Here is a 20204-nt window from a genome sequence, read left to right as displayed (position 1 = left end):
AGCAGCCAGCCCAGCCGCAGGGCCCCTTCTCAGTCGGGTCCCCTCTTGCAAGGGTCTGGGACAAGCCCCTGTGCAAGGCAGATCCCCCTGAAGGGCAGGCAGAAAGGTGCGGTGCGGGGGGAGGGGCGGGATCCACATCATCTAACTAACAGGTTGGTCTGGCTTGAGGCTGAGTCCCGCCCTCCCGCGGCTAATGAACATCAGGCAACAGGTGTTTGCGCCTCAGTCTCCAGCCAGCCTTGGATGTGACAGGAGGCAGCCGCCAGCCACCAACTCCGAAGAAGCTCCCTCGCTCACTGGTGAGCCCTCCGGCTCCCAGGCCCAGGGGGGCCACCATGGCCGACCGCTCCTGCGTTGTTGGCTTCAGCAGCCTCAGCGGCTGTGAGGTGACCCATGTGGGCAGCCCCCAGCCTGGGACCTCAGGATGGGGCAGCTGTGGGCTCCCTGGGCCTGGCTTCAGCTCTCGAAGTCTCACAAGCTGTAAGCCAGCGGGCATCATGCCCAAGGTGACTGTGAACTCCAGCCTGCTGGTGCCTCTGGACCTCAAGGTGGACCCTGCTATCCAACAACAGAAGAGCCGAGAGAAGGAAGAGATGAAGGTTCTCAATGATAAGTTCGCGTCCCTGATCGGCAAGGTGAGCTCAGTGGGACAGGGCACCAAAACAGAAGGGCGGCCCCGCCCCTGCCCCCAGCCAATGGGGATGCAGCGTGGCTAAACCAGCAGGGATGGGGGAGAGGAAACGCTGATACATCCTGGTGTCTGGGGCGAAAGGAACCCCAGGGTGGACTCTGAGTGCAACACCACCTGGCTTGGTGGAGGGGGTGTCAGTGTACCCCTGTAGCAGTCGAGGGAGCGAGGGAGCGCCTCTTCTTCAGGAAGGCCCGTGGGGGTGTGGCCTGCTGGCCTCTGCCCAGGCAGATGGATGAGAGATACTGCTAAGTGCCCTCTTCACCCCAAGCCTCTGGTCCCCGAAGCATCTCCCTCCGGGCCACCCTGCTGGCCTTCCCTGTTCATCCATAGTGCCACTGTCGCTAGCAGGTCCAAAGGGGTGTGTGGGGCCAGAAGGAAGCTATGTGAGTAAAGATGCAGTTTTGGCTTGTCAGGAGAAAGGAATGCAGAGGGCTGTGTCAGAGTCCGGCCAGCAGCCAATAATGGAGGGTGCTCTGCACTCACCCAGGTGGAAGGACCAGGGCTCTGGCAGCACAGCCTCCACACTTCCTAGACTCGCCGCCTGCAGCTAGCCTAGGGCTTGAGGAAGTCCTGTCTACCCACAAGCCTGTGCCCATTCAACTCTTGTGAGCAACCTTTCCAGCCCTGCTCCCCCCCCCTCCTGTGGCACAGCTGCACCTCCAACCAGTACTACATGCTGGCGGGCTGGGCACCGCAAGGCGCCTTGCAGGTCCACCTCAAGCCCCCTCACCCGTAAAGAAGGGAAACTGCTCTCCTCGCCTCCGAGGAAGCGGAGGTCCAGCCTCTCAACCATGGCCAGTCCTCGTCCGCGTGCCCTTGCATGTTTCTGGGGGTCCTGAGCAGTAGGAATGTACAAAGAGGTAGAGAGACGAGAGTGACATGTGTGGCCCGGATGCCTGAACCCTTCAGGAATTTAGCGAAGAGGCTGAGGGGCAGCGCCAACCGTCACCATGGCTGTTGTTTCCCAGATGAGGTGATAGGGCCAGAGAAGCTAGGTGCCCACAGTCACATAACCAACAACCGATATAGTTTAGATTTGAACTCAAGTCCATGTGTGAGAGCTATCTGAACCTCGTGTCTTTCTCTCTTGCCTCTGACCAACATCTTCTCACTTACACCCAAGATACCCAGACTGAGGGAGGGTACCTTCCGCCGGCCTGGGTACACAGATGCAACCCCTAGCCTGGGAGGTAGGCCCTGCAGAGGCGCCTCTTTGACAAGCCTGGCTAATCCCTTAAAAGGAGTGCTTCGCTGAACTATGTAATTTGGCTCCCATGGGTGGCTTTTCTCTGTCAAACGAATGCCAATGCTGATGTCACCCTGTGCCACTGCCATGGGCATGGGGTGGGAACCACGAGTGTGTGCCCAGGAAAGGAGCTGTCACAGTTGGGGTCTTGGGCTCAGGCCCTTGAAGGTCCTTAGCAGAACTCAAGCATCCCAACTCTCAAGCATGGCCTTGAGACAAGGTGCCCTTCACTGCAGAGTACAGGGGCTGTGGCTTCCAACCCTTGAGGGACCCTGTTTATTGAGCCCTGTGCTAACCAGAGGTTGTAGGTGCCTCCAGAGAGATGGGCAGCCGCTTAAGGGACCATTAGATCCCTATTCCTGAGTTTAAATCCTGAGCCCGCTGCCTGTGTTAACCCTCAGGTGAGTTACTGAACCTTGCTGGGCCTCAGTGCACATCAGTGTAATGGGATGGTTTTTGCAAAGTAGTTAGAAGGCATCTGGCAGGTAGCGCAAGCTTTCTGACCATTTGCTAAGAAGCGAGGGCAGAAGCCTGGCGCAGGGAGCTCCCAGACCTAGCTACCCTTCTCCAACCACACTCACAATCCCAGGTCAGGAAAACAGTGGGGAGAGCTGGGGGGAGGGGCTTGTAGGGGAGGGGTACACCCCAGGCTTCAGGGAGAGGTGCCAGCGATGGAAGGCTCAGGAGATGGATTCCAGGCCCAGAGCAAGGCTGAGACTCTGAGCAGAGAAGGAGAAACAAGTGTCTGTGGAAGGGGACGGAATGGTTCCTCCCGCTGCCCTCAGCGAGGCCTGCCGCTATGGCGCTATGGCATTGCCGGTCTCTTACAGGCTATGTCTCCTTAGGTCTCTTACCATCTGTGCCTCAGGTCTCTGGCAGTGCTTTACAGTCAGCCTGTGTCCTGCCAGCGGGGGGATTATCAAGGCCTCAGCCACAAGGAAAGGAGGGGGGCTGGGGAGTGCCCCTGCAGGGGGATTTCCAACATGGGGCCATGAGGAAGGCCAAGAGCAGAAGTGAGCCACTGGAAACAAGGGTAGGTCACGCCAGCTCTAAAAGTCTCAGGTGTCCCTCTCCTCAGTCCTTCTGGCACTAGACAGCAGGCTCCTCCTCTGCTAATGCTGGGCTCAGGGATCCCTGTCAGTGTCTCCATGCACCCCAGCTCCAGCCAAGAGCTCAAAAAGTGACTTGGTAGGCCCTGTGGGAAAAAATATCTCAGCCTGACTTGGCTTCCTGCAGCTCCCAGCCTCAGTTTCTGCCCCTATCACCAACCCCCACTCCCCCCCCCCCCCGCCAGAGCTGCCACCATGCTCCCATAAGGCAGGGGGACCGGCTAGAGGAGGTTGTACTGGCTTCTCTGGGGAGCTGGGATTACTGGCTTTCCCTAAGTCTTTGTTCCCACAGGGAGGAGCCTTTCTGCCTTTAGTGGGCCATGGCTAAAGATGATTTTTCATCCCCTCCCACTGAGACATGACACTCCCCAAGGCCAGTGGGAGACAGAGAGTACACCCTTGCCCCCCTACCCCCCAAGAGCACAGTGCCCTCTTGGCTGTACTGGTTGGCCCAATTCACAGCATCTCCGCCATGGAACAGCACTGAAGGGTAGAGGTTAGACTCAGGGAAGAGCTTCCTGGTGTGAGGAACCACCTGGGTGGAGGTAGGAGCTTCAAGTCGCTCCTCTCACCGCACCCTCATTGTAAACATGGAGTCCTGCTTGTCAAAACGAAGAGAAGGTGGGGTGAGCTGATACTCCCCCACACAGGCACTTCCTCACACACGCACACAAAGCAAGGCAGAAGCCTCTTGACCTCCCGCCCGACTGAACCTGTTTGATTGTGGCACAAGTCTAAGGCGGTGTCGTCGTGCAGAACTTCCCAGAGAGATGGGCGTGAGGCAGGGGGATGGCTGCTCACCAGTGCCACAGGTAGTCGGTGCCTCTATCCAACACTCCTGCTCCCTCCCCTCCCTACCAGAAACAACCCTGGGAGGGTACACGAGGAGGTGGGGGCTTCCAGGCTGCATCTGGGGGTGTCCCTCAGGAGGCACTGAGAGAACGCATACAATGGAGGAAGGCAGGGGACACCCCCCCCCCAGGACAGGCAAGGTGAGGACAAAGCCAGCAGGTCTTGATCATGCTGGGGTGGGCTCCAGTGGGAGCCGGGGCTAGAACAGAAGCAGGCAGCCTGTGGAGGCCCAGATGTGCTCCAGAGGTTGTAGGCGCCTGTGTAGAAACCCAAGCAATGGGTGAAGAGGGAGGTCAGAGCTCGGGGAAAACCGCCCTTTGTGTCCCCATCCTCAAGGCCACTCTGAGACTGCCAGGAGGAAAAGCCCACTTCAGAAGGGCCCTGAGCCCCAGTGCTGCCCCTGTCCTCAGCACGCACACTGCAGCAGCTGATGGTCCCAGTGCAGGACTAAGGACTCCTCAGCTGGTGGGCAGAGTTTGTGCCTAGCGTGCACATGAAGGCCTGGCTTAGACCCCCCAGGTAGGAGAGTCAGAGACCCAAGGTCATTCTCAGCCACGTGAGACCTACCTGTCCCAAAACAAACAAACAAAACCCCAGGCGCCAGGCCTGGGTCTGCCCCCCTGCTTAGTCTTCTTACACCTCTGGAAACTGTGCTGATAGCAATACCCACTCCACAGGGTGTTGCCTCAAAGGAGTTGGAACACGAAGCACTTGGAACCAGTCTGGGGCACAGTTGGCACCTCATACACATCAGCAGCTCCTGAGCCCGTTCCCACCTTCTGTTCCCCCACCCACCCACAGCCTTTTCAGACAGGCAGTGTTATCGACCTCAGCTTCTAGCTGGGGAAACCGAGCCTCAAAGAATCTGGGAGTCTGAGTCTGTCAAGAGGACTGATACTAAAATACCAAGTAAGCCAGCCTATCTGTCTGGTTTTCAAGGCCCGATGAGATCGGGCTTGCCACAGAGGAGAGGCAGGTAGGACCCTGAGACCTCCCGCGCCCCTATTTCTGGGCGCTAGAGCCCAACCCTTTACCAGCCTGTGACTGGCAGGCGGCCCACACCCCGGCTCTGCTCCCTCACTGGAGGCCCTGCCCAGGCTAGGAAGCCTTCGGTCTCCTGTCTCCACCTCCATCCTGTCCTTATCTCAACATCTTCAACTCAACAGTCAAGAGCTGGCGATGGCTTTGTACACCGAGTGGAGCCGGCGCCGGCGAACACGTGCAGATGAGCTGCCCCGTCGCAGGGAGCCCCGCTTTGGGGACCCCTAGCCTGCCCAGGGAACCCCGTGTGGCCCCTGGTGATCTGCTCAGTGCCCTCCTTCTCTTACAGGTACAAGCTCTGGAGCAACGCAACCAGCTGTTGGAAACCCGCTGGAGCTTCCTACAGGGCCAGGGATCCGCCACCTTCGACCTCAGCCACCACTACGAGACGTTCCAGGCCCAGCTGCAGGAGGAGCTGCGCAAAGTGAGCCAGGAGCGGGGACAGCTGGAGGCCAACCTGCTGCAGGTGCTGGAGAAAGTGGAGGAGTTCCGCATCAGGTAGGGGGCGCTCTCAGCCGCTGAGAACCTGCAGGGAGAGGCTGAGAGTGGGGACCAGGCTGGACTGGGGGGGGGGCAGGAGGCGAGGGGGGGGTGGAGCTGGGAGGACGGGGGGGGGGGGGGGGGGCGCGGCGGTGCACCCAAGCTGGAGAGAGAGGAAATGTGGAACGTACATCTTCTCTAGATATAGCTTTTGAGGATGTCACATGTGCCATTGTAAATACTGCAAGTATGGCAGTGAAACTAACAGCAAGTGACCCTGACGATCTGCAACGCTTCAGGCAAGCCCTTGGGTGCTGGCACGACACAGGCCTGGCTCCAGCTGCCCCTCCTGAGCCTGCGTACATGCCAGCTCCTGGGCACTGTCTTGGCACAGGACACCTTGCCTCTAGCAGAGAGCACATGAGAGTTGTGCACTGCAGCACACTTTGGACGTTGATCTTGGTGTCGGGAAAGAAGAGAGAAACACTGAAGAGCAGGCAGGGGACAGCCAGGGCTTAGCTTCATAAAGCAGCAAGCCCCCTTAGGGGATGGCGCTGGGCACCAAAGGTAGCTGAGGAAAAGATGAGGAAAATAGAGCCGCCGCCTGCAGGATGCCTTTACAGCTACTGGGGCAGAGAGGCAGATGGACAGAAAGTGGACAAGCGCCACACAGTAGTCACAGGCCCGGGCCAGCATTGAAGAAGGAAGTGTCCATCCTCACCCCATGGCCTGGCTCTGTGGCTTCAGGCAAGCATAGCCTGCCGACTGGCCTCTGCTTCCTCCTGCCTGAGTGGGCCTCATGGTTGGCACTGACCTTGGTTGGCACTGACCTCGGTTGCCATGAGGAAGAGACTGAGAGTTCAGGCTGGTGCCTGGCAGTGACTCCTGTCCCCTAAAAGGCGGAAGGTAACCAAAATTGGCTTGAGCTGAGCTGACCAGCCTAGGAAGGTGGGAGGGGAGAGGTTGCCCTCTCTAAGGTCGAGTAGTGGGCAAGCGCTCCAGGACAAGGCAGCTAGCTGAGGCTGAGCAGGTCAATAGCTTATACCCCTGAGTCGGCTCTGCAGGTCTGGTCTCCCTCCCTCTGAGGGGCCTCACACAGGATGGGGTGGGGAGTGCAGAACCAAGCATGGCCGATCCTCATCCTGCAGTGTAGCCCAGAGTCTACCCACCAGAGGTAGGACCAGCATTCTAGGAGCAGCCAGGCAAGGCAGAGGATAGGGCAACTTGCCTGAGAACCCAGGCTCCTGAGCTGAAGATCCCTGTGGGGGCCACCTCTCCCAGGGAGCCTCCCAAACCCTAGGAAACCCACATGGGTGTCTGATCAGGCAGACCTGCCCAGCACCTGTTCCCCCAGGAGCAACAGCACACTTTACTGGTCCTCCTAGTGGCTCTGACAGTCCCAGGGGAGGCACAAGGCAAGGCCTGCTGAACAAAATCGCCACCCTCAGTGTCCACAGCTGAGCAGTGTGGCGTGCCTGGGGCCCTGCAGCTAAGTCCCCCTCGGGCATTGCTGGTTGCTGTCACCCAGATGCTGACCCACTTTCTATCTGCCTTGTCATTTAGGCTCAAGCTGCTCTCTCTTCTCAGGGAAGGGGAAGAGGAGGAAAAAGTCCTACAGCGGAGGTTTCAGAAGTTTTGGGTCTGCAGGCTAGAGTTTTGGGTCTGCAGGCTAGAGCTGAAACTGACTGTGTGGGGTGGAGGCCTGACAGGGAGGGGCTGTGTCTTGCCTCTGCAGGGTGATGAGCTCAGTCTTGCTCCAAGAAATAAACAAGTGCGGGGGGGGGGGGGGGCAATTGTGACAGGCTCAGGAGCTGGTGGCTGGCGGGCTGGTAGCAGATTGGCAGTGGGACAGAAGATAGGCATCACCTGAGCTTCAGTGGGGATGTGGACTTCCAAGCACGGGGCGGGGGTGGGGGGATATACCAGAGAACCCCAAGATCTGGCTAATCTAACTCTCCTAGTCCCTAAAGACAAAGTAGAAGCCCCACCAGGAAACACGCCCATCCGAGCTCACACTGCCGACTCGGGGATGACGCAGTACCACCCCAGTCGGTTGGCGAACAGAAGCTTGTGGTTGAGTAGTAACCAACCAGGGCCTGAATCTAGCTGAACATCAGATGACAGGCTGAGGCAGGCTGTACAAGCCTTGAGGAAGGGGCTCTTCCAACTCACGCAAAAGTGCTGGATGAATACCAAGACCCCAGACTGGAAGCCAGCACGAAGGCTCAGACCTCTCGCTAGACCGTTAGCCTAGGGCTCAGGCACTGGCCCACCTGGAGGCCACAGTGAGGTCATAGGCAGACTCCCTGTGGCCCCAGCTCTCCTGGTACCCTTCCCTGCTGGGGAGGGGCCTTTCGGCTGCCCTCAAAGTCCTGACATATACAGTCACTAGGTCCCTAGCGGGTCTCTACTTGATGGGCATGCCTGAAACACTGTAGGAATGAAGGCTCCTCGTCTTCATCCACAGGGTAGGCAGCTCCGTGGGGCTAGCCAGGACCAGGCTTCTCCTTAGCCTTCTCGGGCTCTCAGCAATTAAAAACTAGTAGGACAGTGGCAGAGACAGGATGAAGAGGCTATCCAACGGGAGCAGCAGACAAAGGAGGCCGCCCAGAGGACAGAAAGGACAGAAATGGCTAAAGAAGGGACCTGGCACCCCGGGGGTCCCGCCAGATGCCTCCCTGAGGTTGGTGGATTCTGCTGCCCGGAAGGGAGGTGGCTGCCAACCAGCCACCCACATTTAGAGGGCAGTCGGACGAGGGGCTCCCTGACTTCAGCCCCAAGATGGGAACTTCACAGGGGCCTCCCAGATTCCAATAAGAAGCATGCCTGAGTCAGAGAGCCAGCCCCATTCTCCATGGGGCCTCCAGAGGCTTTATGTGGGTGTACCAGAAGCCATGGCAGAGGTCCAAGTGGGTGACAGACCTGTAGCAAACACTTTGGGTCCTCATGACATTTCCACTGTCACAGCCAAAGTGCGCACAGAAGCGATACAACCCACTTGCGGGGCTACTCACCAGGGGAGCTAGACCTTGAAGGGCCTGCTTGGCCAGCACTCTTTAGAGGCCTCTGCTGTAACGCAGGACCCCGAGGGAGAGCGTGTTAGGGAGCACAGCGAAGGGCGCACACGGTGCCTGTTGCACACACATAAACACGCATGCCTGTCCATCAGGACACATGATGCATTTTGTTCTGCCTGACGCATGTCCCCATCCAGCACCATCATGACCCTCAAGGAACTTCACAGATTCCTGAAAGACAAGGAATGGCAAGGGCAGCCCAAGCCCCGAGAACTACGGACCCCAGTGCCCCTGTGAACACTGCCAACCTTAGGTCCACTCCCCTCCGGGAGACATTGATAGGGTCTAGTCAGGTGACAGAGTCACTGTGACATTGCTCCACCGGGAGGTCAGAGACTGGGGCAGGCAGGCACCTGTAATTAGAGCCCTGAGTCAGGCATTCCTGGAGAGGAGGGAAAGAGCTAACCCACTTCCACGTCCGTCCACTGGGGCTGTCCTTTCTGAGGCTGGCATAGGCTGCAGATGCCATCCTCCCTATGGGGCCAAGACCACAGTCTTAACCAGAAGAGTATGAAGTAAGGGAGCAAAGGTCCTGTCCCCTTCCAACAGCATCCTTTCTGCAAAGCCAGCGTGACCCTGACTCAGGAGGGAAGCCACACAGAAGGAGCTAAGCTTTGTAGAGACGACAGGCTGTGTATTGCAGCGGCAGGCTCCATCAGCCCCTGCACTGCCTTATGCACAAGAAGCAAGGGAGGATGGGAGAAATTAGTCGCCACTGAGCACATGGGAGCTAAGCACACTGGAGATCACTCTCCCCGCCTCCCTTTGGAGGTCACAGAATAAGATGGCGCCCACTCTCTAGCAAAGCCAAGGAGTAAGAATGGGCCTCAGGGAAGAGAGTGTAAGACCAAAACAGGAAAAATCTACTGTGCAGGCTAAGGGTTCCGTTTGCAGGCAAGACAGGCAAGAATAAGTCCCTGTTTGTCCCACATTAAGTCCTTGCAAGCTAAGTTTTCTATTTCTTGTTTTGTTTTGTTTTGAGACAGTTTCTCTGTGTAGCCTTGGCTGTCTCGGACTCGCTTTGTAGACCAGGCTGGCCTTGAACTCATAGAGATCTGCCTGCCTCTGCCTCCCTGAGTGCTGGGAGTAAAGGCGTGCGCCACCACCACCCGGCTAAGGTTTTTATTTCTAATTAAGAATAAGTTTCTGTCTCAAAACAACAAACAAACAAACAACAACAAAAAAGGAAGAATTTCCTGTTTCTTAGGTCTGATGTAAAGTGCTCGCGACCCTAGTCATGTGATAGTCACACCCTTCCTTCCCTTTCACCGTCTCTTTCTGTGTCACAGCCAACTCTCTCGCCCCTGTGAGCACCTCTCTCCTCTGAAAGGGACTTTAAGAAGCTGGCAGAGGCTGTTCTCACAGATCCTGACCTAGGACGAGACAGCCGGCTGGCCAGTGCCAGGTGTAACCCAAAATATAGCTTGCTCTAGTTGGACAACCATGGATCCCGGCCTTTTCTCCTCAGGGATGAGCAGGGTACTGGGAGAGGACAGACCACAAGCATGGGCCACCTGCACTTGTTATTCTGGGGGTGGCTAGGAAAAGAGGCCACCATGAAAGGGGTGTGCAGTCAAGAAGGCTTCCCCAAGGACCATGCAGCAGAGCCAGGAAATGGGCAGCCACCGCTGGGAGCTTAGGGAGGAGGAAGCAGGTGTCTCAGAAGACCCGCACTATGTCCACACAGGAAGAGCCAAGTTTTCTTGCCTGACAGGGCCTCACTATGTAGCCCTGGAGAGCCTAGAACTTAGCAATCCAGGTGGGCCTCAAGCCTGTAGAATCCTCCTGCCTCCGCCTCCAGTGTGCCAGGCATATGACACCACATGCAGAATGATGTGCTCTGACTGTGCACATCTGACTGGCACAGAGCACGGGGACAGTTAGCCCAAGCCCAGGCTCCACTGTGTTGCTGAAGGACGCCTCTCCCCACAGGTATGAGGACGAGATCTCCAAGCGCACAGACCTGGAGTTCACCTTCGTCCAGCTGAAGAAGGTAACCACCAGGGCCCTCCATCATGGCCCTCTGCTCTTGTCCCCAGCATCGTCCCACTTCCCTTGATGCCTAAGCAAAGCTCTCAGGCACCTGGGCTGCAGGGCCACCAGACAGAGAGAAAGGCCAAGTGCCAGCCTGCCCCTTTCTCCAGGCTCCGAGGCGCATTTTCTCTGGGTATCACCTCCCTCCCCACAAGCCGTCCCACAGAGTTCCTGCCCCGAACCCTGGCCACTTTAGTCTCATCTCTCACCTCACTCCCAACTCCAGGACCTGGATGCCGAGTGTCTCCGACGAACCGAACTGGAAACCAAGCTGAAAGGCCTGCAGGGCTTCCTCGAGCTGATGAGAACAGTCTACGAGCAGGTGAGGAAGCAGGGCCCTCGTGGGGCTCGCTGCTTCAGGGGGCCTACGGCTGCAGGGGGAGCCTGTGGGATATTTAAAAGTCACTAGCTCCAGCCAACAACGTCACGGCTTCCCAAGTGCCCTCCTCTCTGCATTTCAACGATCCTTACATTTCTCTTTGTCACACAGTTCATAACACAGAGTCCCCAAAGTCACTCTATTTGAGAGAGCCGTCTTCCTGCGTGCCGGAGTGATGGCAAACAGATCAGAAGCAGGAATCAGTGCTGTAGGCCTGGAATCCACATGCTGCTTGGCCTGAGCTCCCTTTGGGTCCATAGGGCTTCTACCCCTGACAGACAGCACTCCACCCTCCCCTACTCTCGGCTGAGATGGTGGGTTCAGCACAATTTATAAAGTGGCATGGTAAACGCAGACAGGGGAGCTTTCAGAACACGGTCCTATCTACGTCCCAGGTCCTCAGCTGAGCTTGGGGAATTCAAGGGCTTTGCTCCTCAGGAATGCTGTACCCTCCCATATCACCCGTCTCAGGGGAGAGAGGTACAGGGGTAATTGTTCACAAGTATCTACAGCCCAGCAAAGAGTAGAGAGAGGCATCGCTGGGGTCGACAGGCTCTAAAGCCTGTGTGCTGCCAACAGCTGGTACTAAGCCATAGCAATGAAACCAGGGTTGGAGCAGAGGTCAATGTCGCTGTCACAGTCCAAACAGAGTTCTGTGGCAGGCCCCGCAGCCTTCTGAGCCCAGCTTCCCAGCAGGCTCAGCATCCCAGGACCCCTATGGGACCGACAGTCCTTAGTGGCCGTGGGATGGGGCATGGCAGAAAGAACTCCCACCCTTGGGAGCAATGAGAAGGCAAGCTCCCAGCTACCTGGAAACACCATGCTGTAGTGGCTCTCCACGGCCAGGCCACAGGCTGTGGGCCGCAGGAGGCTCCGTGCTTGCAGGCTGATGGCTCTGCTCAAGCTCCCTCTGGCTTGGGGTGGGCCACGCAGGCGTCAGGGGCAGCACTTCAGGTTCTGTAGTCCACTGCACTCACCAAAGCCTGGAAAACTCAGAGCTCTAAGCCAAGGTAGAGGTGCCGCAGCTGAGACCCAGGCAGAAGAGACCCAAGCATTGCCAGAGAGTGCATGCCTAAACAGACTTTTTGCCCTCATCTCAGTAGCCAGGCCTGTGAACTCTGTCTGGATGAAGCCGCAGCTCTTGGGCTCTGTTTGACTCCTCCTTTTTTTTATCTTTTCTGTAACATTGGCAAAGCTGTGTGGCCTGTCTGTGCCTCAGTATCCACATTTGGAAGCTGAGGAGAATAGCAGTGGCAGCCTGGTATGAAAAGACACCATGACCGAGGAAAGTCTTATAAAACACACTTCCTCCAACAAGGCCACACATCCTAATCCTTCTCAAATAGTGCCTCTCCCTGATGGCTTCAGATATGGGGACCATCCACATTCAAACTGCCACAGCATCCTTGGTCACCAGCTGCAAGACGCCAAGTCATCTGATGCCCAAGTCTCTCACATAAAGTGGCACGTTGTTTGCATGTGACCTGGGTAACTCCTCCCCTGTACTGTAAAGACTCTTACACTAGGGGCTGGAGAGATGGCTCACAGGGTTCAATTCCCAGCGCCCACATGGCAGCTTACAACTGTCTGTAACTCAACTCCCTCACACAGACATGCATGTAGGCCAAATGCAAGAAGTAGATAAAAAATTTTGAAAAGAATAAATCATTTTTTAAAAAAGATTCTTACACTACCAAATACAACATAATAGCAGTCCTCATAGCATACTGTTTTAGGGACCAGTGGCTGGGGAAACAGGCTATGCATGTTCTGTAGAGGGGCAATTTTACCTATCTGTATTTGGCTGAGTCCTCTGAGAAGCAGGTGGCTACAGAGGACACCTGGCTAGCTGGGCACTGGGATGTGGGCTTTATAATCCACTCCATGCACTCTTTACCCTGAGGAGATAACATTAACCCTTTGCCAAAAAGATGCCAGTGAGCCCCTAAGACAGAATTAAAACCCAAGCCATGCAGGTGTTTCCTAGAATCCATGTTTTACAACAAGAAGCAGGACTGGGCTGTAGCCTTTTGGTAGGGTGGTTCCCTTCGCATCAAGAGGACCCTAGACTTGACCTCCCTCCAGAAAGGGAGACAAAATTATTTTAATAACACATTTCCCTTAACCCAATATATCCAAAATATGAGTCATTTTATTTGTAATCAATGTGAACATTAGTGGACTATTTTATTTTCCTTTCTCTGTTTCAGTGTTCAGAGTCAGGCATGGTAGGTTACACCCATAATCCCAACACTCAGGAGAGAGAGACAGGAGAGTCCTCCACACAGTGGGTTCCAGGCCAGACAGGGCTGCATGAGACCCGTCTCAAAGTTGCTTGTCTCAGGCTGATGAGCTCCAAGGCCACGGATAAAGAGCGGCTCCCTTCCTGGACAGAGCAGGCCACAGCACCCTCTCATAACAGGAAGACACAGAGGAGGAGGAGCGCCCCCTCCAACACCAGAGAGCATAGACCTAGGTGCCTGCAAGACTGGGTGGCACCCACTGCTCAGATCTGCAGTGTGCATGGGACCTGCGCGCATCCAGCCTCAATACTGCCTGCCACACATGGATCTAGGGAGATTTGGGCAGAACTGGCTGACAGCGACAGCCTCCTGCGGCCAGCTGCAAAGGTGCCAGCACCATCTAAGTAGCTTTGGCAGGGAGACAGGTCCAGAACAGGCTGCTCTGGCCTGGACTCTATTTCCTGACTTTATGACCTTTATCAATTACAGCATTAGCTACTGTGTGTTATCACTTACTATCATCTGGGTACTGTACTAAGTGCTCTCCAGACTAATTCCCAATCCCTGCTCATGAAAACTCTGTGGATTTGGATAAAATTAGAGTGAGTACACATTCCAGAGCGGTCCAGATTTAAAATCTGGCTCAGTAACTATGGGAACCGAAGCAGGTTGATTTAAATCTCCCCATGCCTCAGTCTCCCCAACTAAAAAATATGCAAAACTACTAGCCTGTGCTGGAGTGAGTGTGAGTGTGTGTGACTGTGCATGTGGGTGTGTGTATGAATGTGTGTGTGTGTGTGTGTGTGTGTGTGTGCGTGCAAGCGCATGCTTGTGGCAGTCAGATGACTACAACATCTGGTGTCAGCTCTCACCTTTCAGAGACAGGCTCTGTGCTTTGTTATTCAAAGCTGAGTGCGATGGTCTAGCTGGCCCTCGATCTTCCAGTGACACTCTTGCCTCCGCCTCCCTCCTCAGACATTTTAGGAGCAGGGTTAGGGTTGTAGGCACTCACTAAGGTGCCCAGCTTTACATGGGTCCTGGGGATTCAAACTCGATTCCTCAAGCTTGTCGAGCAGGTGCCTTACGCGCTCAGCCACCGCTCCAGCCTGGAGCTCGCTGCATCACAGATCCTACATGCCTTCCGTGGGGTAAACATTTGAAAAACAGTAGCTGTTCCTAGTTCTGTCTGGCACCCACTTCATAGATGGGAAACGGAGACTCAGAAGGGGTTCCAGAACTTGATCAGAGTTATCTAGCGAACGCAGTGAGTGCCCTTGAGAGCGAGTTTACCAAGAAGCACTCGTGTCCCCCAGGAGAGCGACTCAGAGTCCCCATGGATTAACCACAGGGAGCCTGCGTGAGAAAAATGTGTACACCGCAGCCTCCTCCAACCCAGGCCCCTGGGGAAACTCTAATCTGTGCTGTGGTGCAATTCCTGCCAACTCGGGGTGTCAGGGGCCCACCCCAAGGTGGCACCTCACCACACAAATGAGAATTGTTATACTGTCATTCCCGGAGGGGCCAGCATGTCTGGACAGGCGCACAGTAGTCTGAACACCACTTCCTGCCACCGGTTATCTCACTCCCGCCCTCACGTGCTTCTTTTCAGAAACAGTCTGAGGTGGTGCCGTCAGTGTTAGCCATCCCTCGGCCCCAACAGGGAAGACCTGTCCTATGTGGCATCTTCTTGCCGGGCCCTGGACTTTCCTGAGCCAGATGCCAACTCAGGCCTGAGTGTGTGGGGTATGGGGCTATAGCCATGACCTTTATTCACTGACCTCCACATCACGCGCCCCACCACCACCATGGGATCCCAGAACCTCATCTCTATAACTGTCCTAGCAGGTGTCCATTTACAGTGGGCAATGTTGCCGGTGACAATGTGGCGGGTGTCGGCCTGATTCCAGTCAGGGCCTTCAGCCTGCCTTTGCCCAGAGACTTATAGTCAATTCATCTGAAGATCAAAGAGAGATCCCACCACTACCAGCCCCTGAGCTTAGGTCCTGCCAGCTCGAAAGGGCCTCCAGAATACTTGTGGCACCAGAGCTTCCTCTTCCTGGAAGTGCAGGTGGTCTAGGCTGCAGGCAAGCAAATGGGAAAGGCACCGGCCAGTGTCCCATGCAGCCCCTCTGACCCCACCTTGCCTCTGAGTCTATACTCTAAAATTCAAGCCACCAGTAAGAAGTTCTAGCAGAAACCAGAGGCACCACTGCAAGCTCGCCAGCCATAACAATGGATTTTGGAGGGAGTCCCCAAAAGTGACCAAGGTCAAGCTATACGGCCATGAGTGAGCCGGCTGGACCAGGACCTAAGCAGGCCTCGGAATCTAAGCGCCAGCTCACGTGAGGCTGGGGACAAACAGAAGGGGTGTCGCATATCAGCACAGGATAAAATTCAGACCCTAGGGACTCTGCATTTCCAACAAGAAAAAGTTGTAAGGGGGGAAAAAATGGAGTAGACAACCAGGGACTTCCGATCCTTCCGGATCCTGCCTGTCCACGAGCTTTAAAAGGAAATGCAGTGTCAGCGACTGGAAACACTGGCTGGGAAATGGTGACTGAGATGAGAGATGGGGATCCTGAATACCCGACCAGACAGAGTCCAGGCCCTACACCCACAGAGTGAGCCGTAGCCACACACAGCCACCTCTGCTGGCTCCCTGCCTGGCCCTGTGGCCAGCTGACTCACCTCCCTGTGTGGAGTGCTGGCAGCCACGCTCTGTTGACACACTCCCAGTCTGCTCCTTCTCCCACCCTGAGCCTTCTGCCTCACTCACTCACCCTCCCCAACCCCTCACCCCTCTACCCCCACACCCCCACCCCCATCCCCCCACCTCCCTCAATCCCCCACACACCCCTGCAAGGCCTAGGTTGTTATTCAGCACCTCCTGAGGAAGCAGCCCAGGCTTGTGCAGCACTCTGTAGCCCCTTGGGAGACCCCTGTTCCCACCTGTCTTCCTATTTAGCCCTGAGCCTTCCCGTGGGAAAGCTAGCTAGGGCAGTAGGAAGTTGGCCTGGCGGCATTACAAAGAGAGCTCCACGGGTAACACAGATCACAGGGGTTGTCTCCGCTGCCCCTGTGATCAGGGAAGGATGAACTCTCCTTGCTCCTGGGCACAGCATGCTCCAAGCCTGGAGTGTGGCCATGTGGTGGGGGGGGTGGAGCTGGAAGGTGGAGAGTGAGGGGAGTTGGGGGTGGGGGTGTGGGGGGATTACTACTCCCAGAGGTTTCTAGGGACGAGTGGCTGATAGCAGCGGTGCCTCCGGTTCCAGAGCAGTTTGCACCCATCTTCCCAAGGATTCACCAGCCTCCGGTCCCCCCCTGGCTAGCATCATTCTTCATCATCTGGGGTGGGGTGGGGGAGGAGCAGGGGCACAACATCTCTTCAGTAAACTTAGATGTCCCATCAACAGATATGGGGACCCACAGTGAAAGTGACCCTGCCAGGCCTTCCGGGTCATCTACCCAATGGGAATAAAAGAGGGTAACAGACAGCCAAGGAACCTGTCCCCCACCTCAGCACCAGGCAGGAGGAGGGGGATGCCAGCTTGAGTATGAAAGCCAGACACACACATCATCATCATCTGCCCTCACTCAGAGGGAGAATAAGTGGGGAGCAATGAGGGCAGGAAGCACTGCCTAACTCCCTAGGATGTCACAGCATAGTCTCCACCTCCTGAGGGGACTAGGTGAGTTGTGGGTTGTGAGTGACTGAGAGACCTCGGGCCCTCCTCAGCAGCCCTGAGCCTCCCACTTCTGTGCTGCCCAGGAGCTGAAAGACCTTACAGCCCAAGTGAAGGATGTGTCGGTGACCATGAACCTGGACAGCCGCTGCCGCATCGACCTGAGTGGCATCGTGGAGGAAGTGAAGGCCCAGTATGATGCCATCGCTGCTCGGAGCCTGGAGGAGGCTGAAGCCTATTCCCGAAGCCAGGTGAGGGGATGACCCTGCAGAGGGGGCCTTGAGATTTGAGGAGGAGGTGGAGGAGAGTTGGAGCATGAGAGCCAGCCCCTGCAGGGCTCTGGGAGCAATGGGAGAGGCACTGTGTGGAGCCCTCCTGCAGGTCCTAGTGTGGCCATGTTGGGCTGGAGAGGGAGGTAGGGATGCAGAGGAGAGGCTGGGAGGGATGCTGAGACTGCAGCAGGCTGCCATTAACCACGCCCCTGCCACGCCCCTCCAGCTTGAGGAGCGAGCTGCCCGCTCTGCAGAGTTCGGAAACAGCCTCCAAAGCAGCCGCTGTGAGATCGCAGACCTCAACGTGCGCATCCAGAAGCTTCGATCTCAGATCCTCTCCATCAAGAGCCACGTGAGAACCCTTCTGAAGGGCCTATGGGGACTCCACTCACATTCAGTCACGCAGAGCACACACAAGACCTGGCCAAGTGGTTTACTCGTGCCTCTGACCTCAGCTTCCTAACATGCCGAATGGAGAGGAACATGGTCCGCCATGGTGCCTATGAGGAACCTGAGTTCTGCACACAGAGACAGCCTCTGTAAAGTACGCAGAGCGACCGGGACATCAGAAAGCCCCCACCGCACAACAGCGCAACAACCAGGGCCCTCGCCCTTGCCCGAGCCCAACCAATCGTACAGAAAGGGAGGCACAGCCTAAGTCTCAGTTTCCAGTCGGGACTTCCTCTTAAGCACATCACAACCCATCACCACACCTAGGAATGGTGCCACTTAGCCACATACATTAGGACAGAGGCGACCTCGGGCTTGACCCACTCACTGCCCCTCTCTCTCAACTACCGCCTCTTTTCTGGCTGCAGTGCCTGAAACTGGAGGAGAACATCAAGGTGGCGGAGGAGCAAGGGGAGCTGGCCTTCCAGGATGCCAAGGACAAGCTGGCCCAGCTGGAGGAGGCCCTGCAGAAGGCCAAGCAGAACATGGCCCGGCAGCTGCGCGAGTACCAGAATCTCATGAACACCAAGCTGGCCCTGGATATCGAGATCGCCACCTACCACAAGCTAGTGGAAGGAGAAGAAAGCCGGTGAGGAAAGGAGCAAGGGGCGGGGCAAGGGGCAGAGAGAGGGAGAAGGGCAGGGGCGGGGCGGGGCGGGGCGGGGGCGGGGCCGAAAGCCTGACAGCCCTGCTGAGGTCTTGCCTGACTCAATGGCTTACGGGAACTGAGACCTAGTTCTGTGTGGCCTGTTTGCTCAGCTGTAAAATGGGCTAATGATAAGCATGGCTGAACGTGGTGGGGAAGCCAGATGAATCTCGCCAGAAAGATGCCAAGCTTCCTACTCAGAGTTCTACCCTTGGAATCCACACAGTGAAAGGAAAGAGCCAGTTCCCACCGGTTGTCTGACCTTCACATGCACTCTGTGGCAGGCACACACGCACGCACGCGCACACACACACACACACACACACACACACACACACACACACACACACACACATTGTTTTCTTTTAAGTTCAAGGTGGATATCTTGGGGGGTTTTCCTTGTTAGTTTTAAGTGCTCAGCCAGAGACAAGACTGCGGCCCCTGGAGCAGACCCTGGGAGAAGGGTAGAGCAGGCACCCTGGCTTATCTGAAGTCCAGGTTTGGGTCTCAGATGCCAAGACTCTCCTCCCCTCTCACCCTAAAACCATCCAGTGTCTGGGGAGCCAAAAGCAGGAAAGCCATGGTTCCTGAGCACTCAAAGCCCTAGGAACTCCATAGTCAAAACAGGGCCCTACGGGGCAAGGACAGCTGGCTACCCAGGATCACGTGACAGGACAAGCTCAGGCCTGAGAGTGACAGCCAAGGATCTGCCTGCACTTGGCAGACTCCACACCTCAAACCTAATGGGGCTAAAGCCCCAGGTTCCCCTCACACCCCGCCATGTCTCCCTCCCTCAGGATGGACCTACCTCCTGCCGCCATGGTCAGCTCTGTGCAATCCCGATGCAGATCCAGTAAGTCCATGTGCCCGGAGACCCAAAAACAGGGACACACGGGGTGTGAGGGACAGGAGCCTCAAAGGCATCATGTAAGTGGCGTCCAACCCTCCAGCCCCTTTCCTTCCCCCACCCCTTTCATCCCCTGTAGCTGCCTCCAAGTCTGGCCTCTCCAAGACCCCCTCCCGGAAGAAGAAGAACAACCCCAGAGGTCCCGTGATCAAGATCACCGAAATGTCAGAGAAGTACCTCTCCCAGGAGTCAGAGGCCTCCGAGTAAGACGGTGACCCCGGGAGCCTCGGGTCACTTCCACCTGGAGCCTGCAGGTTGGGAGGGGAGACGCTGAACTGGGAGAGGTGGGTTCCAGCTGAGACTTGTGTCTCTGGATGGTCCGCGCGATGGGGGGAGCATGACCAGCTCCGTTCGGCATCGGTGTCTGTTCACCGCTTCCAGCCTCCTTCCCGGCCGCAGGCTGTCCTGGAGGGTAACGGGGAACTTGGGGTCCGTCTCCTTCTCGCTCCTCTGTAGCTCCTCTTCCCACAGCTCTGACGAGGTGCTTGACTTTTTGCCCGTCGCTTGCCCTGAACTCTGCCTTAGCCTTGCCTTACCTCCGCCCCAGAACCGAGGCTGGCACCCTTGCTCACTAGCCATAGGCTGGGCTGAAGGACACATTTGGATTCTGTCCCACATGTGGGGTTCCTGGGGACTGAGGGCCCCAGGCTTCCCTGCCTGTAGGCTTCCCGGACACCCGACAATACTGAGGATCAAGGGGAGCAAAGGTTTGATGTGTTAAACAGAACACAGCTACGGGTGGTCCAGACACCTGCATGTACCCTCTTCTAGGGACTAAGGTGTCAGTCTCAGGCTCCAAAGCTATGCTGGCCATGGCCAACACCCTGGGAGTAGAAGCCAGAGATGACAGCCTGACACCAGGCCTTGCCTACACACCTCTGCCATTCTGGCCTGTGCCACCACCATCTTATTTCTAGCCCAGGTCTTTCCAACCTCAACCCTAGAGCCCCAGAGCCCATCCTGACAGAAATGTCCTTCCCCCACACCTCACTTCCGAGAACCTCTGTTCTACCCCAGGGCCACGGATCTTGAATATTCCACACACTGGGCCAAATCTTCCCAGTTTCCTTCCCCCCCCCCACCACCACCACCAC

General features: G+C 56.5%; 1 protein-coding gene across 1 annotated transcript; it reads left to right on the top strand.

Moving 5' to 3' along the window:
* The first annotated feature begins 183 nt into the window (after positions 1-183).
* Positions 184-19428, top strand: Krt80 (keratin 80). Its single transcript, XM_051160376.1, has 9 exons — positions 184-635; positions 5229-5437; positions 10429-10489; positions 10757-10852; positions 16922-17086; positions 17334-17459; positions 17926-18146; positions 19001-19056; positions 19190-19428. The coding sequence occupies exons 1-9, from the start codon at positions 336-338 to the stop codon at positions 19315-19317; spliced, it is 1362 nt and encodes a 453-aa protein (XP_051016333.1). The 5' UTR covers positions 184-335; the 3' UTR covers positions 19318-19428.
* Positions 19429-20204: the final 776 nt, after the last annotated feature.

The sequence above is a fragment of the Acomys russatus genome, chromosome 17, assembly GCF_903995435.1.
Source record: "Acomys russatus chromosome 17, mAcoRus1.1, whole genome shotgun sequence".
Classification (NCBI taxonomy): domain Eukaryota; kingdom Metazoa; phylum Chordata; class Mammalia; order Rodentia; family Muridae; genus Acomys; species Acomys russatus.
Note: the sequence above shows the minus strand (reverse complement) of the source record. Positions and strands in the feature narration are given on the sequence as shown.